Source organism: Rhinolophus sinicus, chromosome 8, assembly GCF_057876585.1.
Source record: "Rhinolophus sinicus isolate RSI-liver-muscle chromosome 8, RSI-T2T, whole genome shotgun sequence".
Lineage (NCBI taxonomy): Eukaryota > Metazoa > Chordata > Mammalia > Chiroptera > Rhinolophidae > Rhinolophus > Rhinolophus sinicus.
Genome location: NC_142508.1, coordinates 32,558,048 through 32,570,649, shown reverse-complemented (window position 1 = coordinate 32,570,649; position 12,602 = coordinate 32,558,048). Strand labels below are relative to the sequence as shown.

The following is a 12,602-nucleotide window of genomic DNA, read 5'->3' as shown; positions in this document are numbered from 1 at the left end:
CTGTCACCTCTGCTTCCAACATCTCCAACACCACCCCCTTGGGCCAGTCTACCCGCAACACCTTCCGAACTACACAACAGCCTCTGCCCTGCCTCCAACATCAGTTCTTGTTCTACCTCAGCTCATTATCCACATATCAGGCCTTGTGTGATTTCAAAACTAATCAGGTTCTATTTGGCAAATTCGGGTGGATCAGAAGCACTTTGGTGGCCAGAGAGGCAAGGGCCTTAGTCCTCCTCCCTGTTACCCGCCCCTCAAACTTTAGCATCAGGGTTAGTAACATGCTCCCCGTTGTTGGTTAGCATCATTTATGCATGACCTTGCCCTATCTGTGTCAGCCTCATTTTATATGTGGCGATTAAATGCAGGAGAAGCAAAACAGCTCCCTGAAATCCCGCACAGCCAGCATGAGGCCGACTGGGCCGCGTAGCCCATGCAGCCTGCTCTAGTGCTGTCCTACTGGCAAGGGGAGACCTCTTTCTTCTTTTTGGAATAAACAAAACGTTGATGGCTTTCAGAAATGGAGCTGTAGATTTCACCCAGAAGGAATAGGAGTTGTTGAGCATTTTCTCACATCAGATATTGCTTCATCACGTTGTTTGATCTGGGGCCTCCCTTTGGCAGGGGAAATTTGGTAACGGATAACTGCTTCAGCATAAGGAAACCGCTTTATTATTGCTCTCAAGATGGTATTCAAGTCGCTCAAGAAAAGGAAAGACTGGAGCCCCAGCTGCGCAGAGAAATTGAAATCCAGGCCCACCTACAATAAGGATAGTTTCTGGACGAGAGTCTGGCGGAGTTCTGGATTTAGATTTCTGCTCCACCGCCACCTCTGCCGCTTTATCCATGTCCTCTACGTTTGGCGCTGTGGGAACTACATTAACCAGAAGGTACTGCGCCCTGCGGCGCCGGTGTTCGTTCAAGAAAACGGTCATTTCCGCGCGTGAGACACACTCTGGGTAAGACTTCTAACGTTGCCTTGGGGGAGGTGACTCTCGCGTCTCTGGGGTCGGTCCGTGTAATCCGCAAGTCCTGAAAGCTGGCTTTGGGCTGCGGTGACGAGAAGGGATGGCGAGAGAGGACGCAGGCTTTGTCGTCGCTGCACAGAGGCGGTTCAGAGGCTCGGCAGCGGCGCCCGGTGACTCTGATTCTGGGTCGGGGACAGCGATGCCCGGGGCGGGACCTGGTCCTCCACTCCGGACCCCGCTCTGTCCACAGAGACCGATGTTTGCGGCGGCGCTGAGGGGCCCGGCTCAGGTGAGTGCGTGTCCCCCGGGCCTTTATGCCACCTGAACCCTAAGGAAGTCAGTGCAGTAGACTAATAGAGAGTTCTGGTGGGGACTGGACCATCCTGGCCGCAGTAGATCGGGGAGGAATGATCAAATCTGGGATGTGTTTTAAAAACTCGAGCAGACAGGTAATAATGAAGGACCATCCCTTTAGTTTCCTGAATATGTGGAAGACCGGAGATGGAAAAGTCAGTGCAGGGAGCAGGTTTCAGGGAAAAGATTAGAAGTTGGATTTTGGACATGGTAACCCTGACATGTCCCAGAGTGGAGGTGTCACATGGGTAGCTTGTTCACTCACATCTGGATTTCTGGGGAAGGCTGGAAATATCCAAGGGATGGGTAGTGGGTGGTGGCCTGGACCAGGGCAAGGCCTGAGGCTCTTATTTAGGAGGGGGAATCTTAAAGTTCTTATTTCAGATGGGCTTGGAGTGTGGGGCTGCCTCCAGAGGGGTGAATACCTGTGGTCCAACATGGTTCTGCTTGGTGTGTGTAGGAATGGACGTTTGTAGGATGTAAGGACCCAGGACTGGGTTGGAGTTAGAGATGTTAACACGTTGCGTACGGATCACGAGAATCTTCATTTTTTCTGAACCATGCGTTAAGGACGGATAATGAGAATTCTCGTTTTTACTGTTGACTCTTTTTACTTTGCACATTTTATTGAATTATTTGTGTTTCGTTAATAACAAAGGAAGCTGCTTTCTGCAGTATCACACCAGGAGGGATTACTAACATCATAGGTGAGTAAATCCTAAAAAATTCCATAGAAAAATAATAAATGACATAGAAGCATTTACGCTTTAAAGAGAAGAGTGCATTTTAAAGTAGTTTCTTTTAAAAACCTGCCAGAACAGAGGGGTATGAGGGATTTAAACCCCGCCGTACGCAACGTGTTATGTGGTATAGATCTGCCACTCCGGCTCAGCAGGTGCTCATGTCCACTCCTAGTAGAGAAAAGGAAAGGTCAGCCAGGCTAGCGGAGCAGCCTTTTTGGGCCCTAAGTTCCCCCAGCCTTCAGGGAAGAAGGGATGACCAAGAGCTCTAATGGGAAGGCCCCAACACGAATGCCTCAGGAGAGTGCACAGCAGACAGCCAGGTTGCCAACAGGACTAGTGTCTACTCAGTTTCCTCAGGTCTAAGCCCTCACTTCATTAACTTGTGAGTTTATGAAATAAGTATTTAAGAATTAGTTGATAAAATACTTGTGTACATATACATATGCATATATACACATATGTGTACATTCATGTATGCACATATTAATATATACTCATACGTAGGCAATTAAAGTAACATTGATTTAACAAGTTAAAATGATGAACCACTTAGTAATTGGTTGAAATCTTAATATACTGCGAAGCGTTTGATTAAAGTGAAATGTTTTAAATATCACATCTTCTTAGTTAAAAGGCAAGTAAAAAGAAAACCCCACATTTTCAATACTTACCAGTTCATTTGCATTGAAAATGTTGACAGAAGTGTTAATTATGAGAACAGAAAGAGTCGATACTTAGTACTTGACACAGTAATGAGCTTGATACAAACAATAGCCCCACTGGGTAGGCATTATTCCCATTTCACAGATGAAAGACTAAGGCACAGGGAGGTCAAGTACTTGTCTAAGGTCACACAGCTGGTAAGAGGCATCACTGAGGCCTGAGGATCAGACAGTATGACGGACCTGGATGAGCCTTTGGGGCCCAACATTGTTGCCTGCTCTCACAGCCTTGCAATCCGTAGGTTCCTGTGGATGCAGACTTGCTTCCAGATTGTGCAAAGGTAAGGGAGGGTGTCTCGGAGCCTCATCCTCTTCCACTCCCACCTGCATGGGCTCCCAGGTGTCCTGGATCTCTTTCCCTGCTACTCTCCTTACCCTTCCATCTAAGGTCCTTGGAAGGTGATCATCCAAGGTCAGGGGCTTGAGTCCAGATCAGGGATTATATGAGTTGGTTCCCATTTCTGGCAAGGAGCGGCATTAAGTTTAGAAGATATTACATTCACAGTGCTTGATGTGAGATTGAGTTGGGAATGTCAGGCAACCTTAGGTCTTCATGGTGTCTGGTGGAAACAGCAGGAAGCAGGCATTAGACCTGGAATAGCAGCCTGAGGAGCTGGGCCCTCCTGCTGAGGGCAGTGGGAGCCAGAGAAGATGGGAAGCAGAGGGCGGTGATCTGACCCCGGCTGAACAAGCTTTTTCTGCTGCAGAGTAGAGAGCAGACTTTGGGGTTGTAGGGAGACCAGGGCAGAGGCTGCTGCAACAGTCCGGGTGAGTGTTGGTGGTAGCCAGACCAGAGAGGTGGCTGGGAGGTGTTGGAGTCTGTATGTGGATTTTAAGGTCTGAGCAGACTCTGATGTAGAGGGTGGGGGAGAGAAGTGGAAAAGTTAGGGGTGACTCTGAAATGTTTGGTCAAAGTTGATGGTAAGAGTAATGTTTAGTGGGAATATTAGGAGTCAGTTTGGGGCCATGTTGAATTGGGATGTTCCAGAGACCCTTGAGTGGATTCGTCAAGTAGGCACCTGGACACACAATTGTGGAGTTCAGGTGAATAGTTCAGATTGGAGACACCCACAGTACCACTGGTGTGTGGACCAGGATGGAACTGTGGGTCACTTTTGGCATCGGGCATCTTCAGTCCTGGTGGCAATGCCATTAGGTAACAAGGGAGGGGATGTGGGGCCGAGGACTGGGTCTCTTGCTGGACACCTGGGTGGGGGTGGTGAGCTTCACAAAGACACATGAGGGAGAACAGTGGCCATGGGGATGGGGTGCGGAGTGAAGAGGTCTGGCCACAGGTTCCATGGGGAGTGGACATGAGATGGATGTGGACACAAGGCAGTGAGAGGATAGTAAAGCTGGTGGCTCCCCTGGCTCCAACCCTTGCTGAGACCTGAGATCCCAGCAAGATCAGATGGGACCCTCTGGGAGAATCACTGGGTCTGATGTGAGAGCCAGTGAGCCTGGGCTTCCAATAAGCGTCAGAGGAAGCTGACACTGGTGAGGAGACACCTTGTGACAGAAGTGGAAGAGGGCTGAGGGTGTCTGTACTCGGCGTGTGGTTCAAAGTGGCTGAGGCTAAAACAAGGATAAAGGATAGGTGGGGAGGCCTTCAGAGCAGGCCTGGGGGCTGCCTCTGGCAGACAGGGCCATTACAGGCCTGGACAGGACAGGATTCTGATCACATTTGCCAAGTACCCCGTGGATGCCTTGTGCACACCAGCATGTGGTAAAGCCAGGGAGAGGCGTGCTGTGCTGTGTTTGTGTGGGGGGTGGGGTGGGGGGGGTGGCCGTGAGGTGTTGGGGATGTCAGGGGAGGTGTGGTACAAAGAATGATGTGCAAGTTGGCAGGGAGTGTAAACTGATGGCCTCAGGCCCTCACACTGGGAGCTGAAGGGAGAATGGTGACCCACATTTGCTGGTATTTGGGAAGCACAATCTGGAAGACCCCAGGTGAACTATCTGGCAGGAGAAGGGTGAAGCCCTGCAGGCCAGGCCTAGAGTGTACCTGACACCTGTGTGCCCACCCGCCTGTTGTTGCCGAGGGCTGAACAGTGATTAATGGGACCACAAGGAGAAACTGGGCATCAGTGGCACCAGGTCCTGGGGTCTTCTCCAAGGTGGGGAGCTAGGAAGGAGGGTGGATGTTTGACGCCTAGAGTCCTGGGAAAGACGGTTGTACATAAACTCAACTGTCCACCTGTTGGCAGGGCTGTGTGACCTTTGAGGACGTGGCTGTCTACTTCTCCTGGGAGGAGTGGGGGCTCCTTGAGGAAGCCCAGAGACTTCTGTACCGCAGTGTGATGCTGGAGAACTTTGCACTGGTGGCCTCTCTGGGTAAGGACCTCACAACCCACTCCAGCATACTGGGCTGGGCTCTGCTCTTCCCCTTTTCCCCAGGGGTAGGTTTGTCCTTCCCAGGACACTGCTCCCTTCCCTGTGTTCTGGAGTGGGTGTGGTGTGGGCACCTGGCCCATGCCTGGGCTGTGTGCTCTCCCCCTTCTCTCCCCAAGCTGCCTCAATACTTGCTGCCCCAAAGCCTTAAGGGAAAGCGTTAGAAATGAGGAGTCTTGCAGTCAACCTAATGGATCACACTGCTGGCCTCTCCCTGGCCTGGTGACACTATGAAGATCCATGGCAGTTCTGTGCCCCAGGTTCTGCCCTCTTCCTCTGGCTGTGGCAGGAATTGAGGCACTGACATGGCCACTGCTTGACTGGGTTGTTCCTACAAGACCCTCTTCTAAGGTTCTTTTTGTAATATTTAGTTTTCTTTCCTGTGCTCTGTCTTGGGGTGGATCTCTGACTGACCTGTCTTGTTTCTTTCTTAGGACTTGCGTCTTCTGGGACCCATGAAATTACCCAGCTGGAGTGGTGGGGAGAGCCCTTTTTGCCTGCCCGTGGAGTCATGACTATGGCCATGCCAAAAGGTACTTGGAGGGAGGAGTTGGAGAACTGTGAACTCAGGGAGGGGTTCATATTGTACCAGAGTCTCTCCAGTGGGCCCTGATGTTTTGGTGCCAAGGCAAGGGGCCATGACTGATCTCTAGCTTTTCTTTGCCAGTTGCCCACTTTTGTCTTTTCTGATTTCTGACCTCCGCCACCTCTCTCTCCTCCATATCTCACCTGGTCCTCTCCACTCCTCCCTCTGTAGTGCTCTCCAACAGTGGCCTTGTTTTGTATTCTTTTATGAGGTCAGTCAGGGGTGGCCACAAACTTAGGAAAAAACAAAGTTTGTTGTGCTCAACGGATCTAGAGAGACAGTTACTGCATGCCAGGGAGTCCTGTGGGAGGTAGCACCCAGGGAGTGGGCCCAACCAAGTAGGGGGCGGAATCAGAGAGTGAGCTGGGACCATGGGCAACTGCCTCTACTGGGGGTTGTGTGACAGGCCAGCCGCCACAAGTCGATCAGTACCTAAATGGGGGAGTGGGAATGGATAAAAGACACTCATACAAATGCTGATGCGGCCGGTCTTCAGTGATGCTGAAGCCCCGAGTTTATTTTTCTTCACCAATATATGCAGTTTGAGTACGTGCAACTTAACAAAGAAAGCATGCATTACCTTAACAAATGTAAATTTTAACTTTTTCATAGAGGATACAAAATCACTGAAACTCCCAAAAGTAATTATCTTATCAATTACCCTGAATAGCCATCAGTCTTCTGTGTCCGGGAACTGGCCGCTCCCACCACATTCCTTAGCAGCTTGCAAGCACCCTCCAGGTGCAGGCAGAGACAATGCCTTAGATTAAGCATAAACCGAGCCATTCTATAAGGCTCAGAGTTATCTGCAACCATGGCTCCCCACAGGGTTGGGGGTGTACATGGGAAGAGGCACCAGGGGATGTCACTGGAACATTTGAATGTCTCTAGGTCACAATCATGGGAGGGCAGAAGGGGAACTTGTGGCAGAGGCTGGCCTTAACTCTTCAGTCATAAGGGTGGGGCGCTCACAGCCTGTCTGGTGATGCTAAGGCAGCAGGAAAATGGAAGTTTTAAAACTGACAATACAATCGACTCTGGTGTCTCAACCTCATTAATGACACTAATTGGGATGGATAACACTTGCCACATGGGTTGTGCCGATGTTAAAGGTGACCGGAATAATGTGGTCTAGCCACTGAAGACAAGCGTTGAGACAAAGGTTACAACTAAGAGGAGACCTACTAGGTATGACAAGGGTGTGAAACCTAGGCTGCAGGTGCACTTAGCGTGGGGAAGCCAAGAGTACAGGTCAGGCACCTCTGGGTTTAAGGGAATCTGGTAGAAGGTCTTGGTTATGTTATGAAAGAATTTTCACCTCATGGCCTAATTCCAGTAAGTTGGCCTGTGTTATTAACGTACATGCATCATGAGGTACCCTAAATGGCAGATACTCCCTTTCCTGGCTAGTAAACACTCACAAGCCCATCTGTTATCCATGGCCATTGGGGCTTCGAGATTTGTGGGCTTTTTGCATAAGGACAATTGTTTCATGCAGCCTTTGTATGTCATCTGAGAGGGCCTCCAAAAGGTGCTCATTGATAGTCTTGACAAAGGCTTGTTGATCTTGACAAAGACTGTTGCACTTTGTAGTGCCAATGTGGGCATCTCCTGCAGTATGGCAAGTCCTATTAAGATGGGAGTAAACATTGACCGTTTTGCCCCGTGTCCTTAGGCTGATAGCAGAGCAGAGATACCCAGTGGATAAAGAACGGTGGGGCTCTCTAGTGTAATCATTGCACACTGGGGTATAATTTCATCGGGAGTCAGCAGGTTAAAGTATATAGGGTGCTGTGCTCATGAGTTTGGGCCACAATAACATCCAAAGGTGCCATTGGGTAAAGCATAATGTGCCCGTGAAGTTGTTAGCATGAGGAGGTGAAGGTCCTGGGCACAAGCGGTAAGCCTGTGGAGTGACTTGATTCTAATGTGCAGCCATCCCGGGGGTAAGTGGACGTGGACCCTGACTGGGTTCTGGCAGTACCAGTTGTGGGCAGTGCTGGGCTGTTTAAATAACTCATGGACAACTCGGAAAATGTATGTTGGGTCCTTTCAAAGATAAAAGTGAACTGGGACTGTGAGTGATTGGTAATATACTGGCCACATCCACCATGTGAAAATAATCACTGGATGCCGTTTGGAGATCTGCCTTTAATTTGATTATGTTAGGTATCAGAGCCTTGATGAGAACTTGAGCTTGAGGTTTTGATAATCAGTAAAGTGCAACTGTTGGTAGAAGGCTTTAGGACTGACTAGATAGGACTGCTGAAAGGAGAACTAGTGGGATAACTGCCCCCTCTTTCAGTAGATCTTGAACAGCCAGCAGGCCAGCAGTACGTTGTTTCAGGCAGTACTGTCGTGTATTTACTGCCTTCATTAGCAGGACTGTTCCACAGGTTTTCTCTGTGGTTCTGACTAGCTCGGCCAGGGACTTTGGCTTGTTCTAGTGGTGCACGTGGCACGTTGTTTAGTAAGTGATGGGCAGCTGTTTAATAAAGACTGTTGCACTATCCTTTTAGTTTAAAAGGGGTACCTCCTTGAAATTTGAATGGGTTGCCTGAAATGATGGTAACGTGGACTCTTATGTCCGGTAAAGCTAGGAAATGTATAGTTTTAGAGTTCTGACAAACCACCAGAGTTGTTTATAGGTGATTGTCCTTGGGTGGTGTGACAAGGCCTGGGGACTGGCTGAATCCCCATTGGAGAGGCCTTGGTGGTTGCCAGTTTTGGAGCTGGGGGCATCCTTGGGTGGACTCAGAGAAGTAATTCCCTGAGCTGCCAGACCTGTGGGTAAAAGGTGAGGCTTTTAATACCTCCTTTAATTGTTGTAGTTTAGGGGTAGCTGCCTAGTAATTCGTTCATGAGACACACACCTGGAGGCAGTCGGGCATCAGCCAGTCCAGACAGAAGGAGCAGGCTGAGTGGCAGGGGTGGGCAGTGCCAGGAGGCGGATATACAAGTCAGACTTTGTGAGTTAGGTGGGTGGAGCTGTCATGGCAGGTGAGGAAATCAGTTCCGTCCATGGCCTCAGGTTTGGTGTAGACATGCGCCCACCCTGTATCAGGAGGGGCGCCTGCAAGAACAACTCTTGGACTCTGTGACTAAGGGGGCCTCTTCTGGATTAGAAACGTGGTCAGGGTTTTACTTGTCTGAATGTTCAAAGTACTGACAGATCTGCTGAACCACTGCAATTTTTGTGGAGGAGCATGCGGGCCTCTGTGATGCTTTTCCACTGGGCACCTCCAGGCCATGAAGGTCAAGTCAGTATTGGCAGGGCTTCTGAATCCTGAGTGGTAGAGGTTTCAGGTTCCTCATCTGAGGCTTTTATGATCTTATCAAAAGTTCTCACCTCTGCCATGCCTGCCTTGGCATTTGGGACGTCCTCTCCTCCCTAGGCTGCCTTGCGTCCTTGCTGCTCATGAGACCCCCAACTGATCTGGGAGCTTGTCAGGTGCAGCTGCACAGCAGGCCCTTCGTCACAGTGACCTCAGGCCCCTCATTCTGCCAGCAGTCCCAGGGACTCATGACTGGGTATGACAGACACACGGTTATGAGGGGGCTTCCCCCTCCCACCAAAGTTGACATGCACTTCATCAGCATTTCTCTGCTTTCAGGTTGCTGGTATGAAGTGGAGGCTGAGAAGGCACCTTCTGAGCAGAGTGTTAATGTAGAAGGAGAGCTCAGAGCAAACCCATACCAACACCAGAAGCTGCACTGTGGAGAGAAATCCTTAAGAAAAGAGGAGGGACAGTGTGAGAAGGACTTCCTGACTAGTTCTGGCCTTAACCATCAGGAGTCTCACAGCAGAGGGCAGCCACACAGGAACACTGAAAGTGGGGAGGCCTTTTGTCCTGGAAAAAAGCATTGCAAGTGCAGTGAATGTGGGAAAGCCTTTGGTCAGAAATACTTACTTGTTCAGCACCAGAGACTACACACTGGAGAAAAGCCTTACGAATGCAGTGAATGTGGGAAATTATTTAGCCATAAATCCAACCTTTTTATACACCAAATAGTTCACACTGGTGAAAGGCCTTATGGGTGCAGTGAATGTGGAAAATCCTTTAGCCGCAATGCTGACCTCATTCAACACCAGAGAGTTCATACTGGAGAAAAACCTTTTACATGTAGTGAATGTGGGAAAGCCTTCAGGCATAATTCCACACTTGTTCAGCACCACAGAATCCACACTGGAGTAAGGCCTTATGAGTGTAGTGAGTGTGGGAAATTCTTTAGCTTCAACTCAAGCCTCATGAAACACCAGAGAGTTCACACTGGAGAGAGACCTTATAAGTGCAGTGAATGTGGGAAATTCTATAGCCACAAGTCAAGCCTTACTAATCATTGGAGAGTTCACACTGGGGAAAGGCCTTATGAGTGCAGGGAATGTGGGAAATTTTTCAGCCAAAGCTCTAGCCTCATGCAACACCGCAAAGTTCACACTGGAGAAAAGCCTTTTAAGTGCAGTGAATGTGGAAGGTTCTTTAGCGAGAATTCTAGCCTTGTTAAACATCAGAGGGTTCACACTGGAGCAAGACCTTATGAGTGCAGAGAATGTGGGAAATTTTTTCGCCACAGCTCCAGCCTTGTTAAACATCGGAGGATTCACACTGGAGAGATGCCTTATGAGTGTAGTGATTGTGGGAAATCGTTTAGCCAGCGTTTCAACCTCATTCAACATCAGAAAGTTCACAGAGAAGTCTTGAATGCAGCTAATGTGGAAAAGCCTTTAACCAAAGGTCTGCTCTGATTCAGCAACAGAAACTTCACAGGCCTGATAGGCCTTATGAATACAGTGAATGTTAAGAGAGGATTCAGACAAAGGCTTAATTAACCTTGTTCGGCACCAGAAAGTTCAGGCTGAAGAAAGGCCTTAGGAGTGCAGGGCTTGTGCTACCTCTTAGTCAAACTAATCTAACAAAGAAGCTCTGAGAATAGCTCTTGTTAGGAAGCCAGAAATTGAACTCAGTCATCCAAATACGCCCCCTGGGGGCAGGATGAGAATTGCTGGCATCCTGCCCCTCCTGAGAAGATAGCCCTCTGCCTGGGAGCTCCAGCGGGAGAGAGAGCCCTGCGTTCTTGGCTGTATCAGTCTGGAGTGGAGTTTTCATCTCTCTGATTTTGGAGGAGGGGGAGAGGGAGTGGTTGTGGTTCAAATGTGACTGGCTCTTGCTGTTCTTACTGAATATTAGATTTTTCTTGAATAGATGTTTCTTCATTTGCTGTATATCCTTAGGAACATTTCCAGAGACTTTAAATTGTTTTTATAATTTCTGCCATTCTTAATGGGAAACAGGCCCACAAAGCTTCTCACACTGTCATGCTGGAAGTTGATCCAAATATTTTACTTTTTAAGGACTTGCCAAATTGTGTTCTAAATGGTTATGCCACGTCACATTTCCTCTTGGAGAATATTAGATGTCTAGTTTTTTCATATCCTGCTGACCTTTGTATGTAAGACAGGCCATTCATTTTAGCCACTCCTAGGTGTGTAGCAATGTTCCTTTGTTTTAATTTGTATTTCCCTAATGACTCAGTGTTGAGCATTTTCCCTTGTCTTTATCTGCCATCATATATTTTCTTCAGTGAATTATCTGTTCGTATCTTTTGCTTATTATTAATTGTTTTGCACTTTAATATATTCTGGATACAAGTCCCTCATTTGATATATACTTGATCAATATTCTCTCACAGTCTATGGCTTTGGTTTTCATTTCTTAGGAGTATCTTTCCTAGAGCAGAATTTCTTAATTTTCATGAAGTCTAATTTATCCATTTGTTTTTATTAATTATGCATTTGGCATTGTGTTTTCTTTTACAGTTCTGTATCTTTGCCTGTCAATAAAAGCCTTGTCTGCGTATGCTATTAGTCTTATGAGTACTTTTAAATATCCAAGCTTGTAAAATGTTTATAGATTTAAATGCATATAAAGAACTCAAATGTTTATGTGTCCATATTCCTGTACTCTGGGCCTCAGTTTCCCTCGTGTAAAAAGCAACTGGAGAAAAGAGTGTGGGTGAGGGCTCCAGAGAGCATGGGGGGGCGGTGGTGGTGGGGGTCACTGCTCCTACAAAGATGCTGAGGTGGGTCTATTCTGTTCCACTTTCCTTACTCGGTTCCTGAGAGTTGCCTGGGAATAGACCACTGGGGTGCACAGACCCACCACAGCCACTATGACCTCGTTGGAAGCCATGGCCCCATGCCCCCCAGGAAACACCTCTCTCCTGCATTGTCATTGGACCAGTGCCTGCAACCAACACACAAGCGTAGTCTTCTAGGTAATGTAGTTCCTGTCCTCCATCCCACCAGGGGGATGGACCCTTCTCAATCCCCACCACAATAGCCAAACAGCACCTCACCTCCTAGGGTCACTGGGAAATAATACTCCACGGTTCCAAATATGACTTAGCCCAGACTTCTGTGGCCATGTTGGGCAAATCCCCATCCTGAGAGATCTCTAATGGGAGGCCCCTGTGCAGCCTTAGGCAAGCCTCTTCAACATCTCATCGACCCTCAGGAAAAACATATGATTAAAAAACATTATAAAATAAGTCCTGGGGATGTAATGCACAGCATGGTGGCTATGGTTAACAATATTATATTAGTTTGTTCATTACTTTTTTGTATGGGTGAAATCACAGGGTAAACGTAGAACAAATGAAGTAATGAGACAAAATGAAAACAATATAGTAGGTACAGACAACAGAATGGTGGTTACCAGAGGGGAAGGGGTTGTGGGGAGGGCGAATCGAGTAAAGGGGGTCAAATGTATGGTAACCAAAGAAAACCAGCTTGGTGGTAAGCACACAATAGAGTATACAGATACGGTATTATAAAGTT

At 48.2% G+C, this 12,602-nt stretch overlaps 1 protein-coding gene across 2 annotated transcripts; it reads left to right on the top strand.

Annotated features, from left to right (window-relative positions):
- Positions 1-563: 563 nt before the first annotated feature.
- On the top strand, positions 564-11,622 carry LOC109437581 (uncharacterized). 2 transcript variants are annotated; one of them, XM_019716912.3, is made up of 5 exons: positions 564-1,257; positions 3,030-3,068; positions 4,995-5,121; positions 5,613-5,711; positions 9,379-11,622. In XM_019716912.3, the coding sequence occupies exons 1-5, from the start codon at positions 1,069-1,071 to the stop codon at positions 10,509-10,511; spliced, it is 1,587 nt and encodes a 528-aa protein (XP_019572471.1). In that variant the 5' UTR covers positions 564-1,068; the 3' UTR covers positions 10,512-11,622. The 2 variants fall into 2 exon arrangements, with proteins under 2 accessions (XP_019572471.1, XP_074171501.1); XM_074315400.2 differs by lacking the exon at positions 3,030-3,068 and having other exon boundaries at positions 568-1,257.
- The last annotated feature ends 980 nt before the right edge of the window (positions 11,623-12,602 follow it).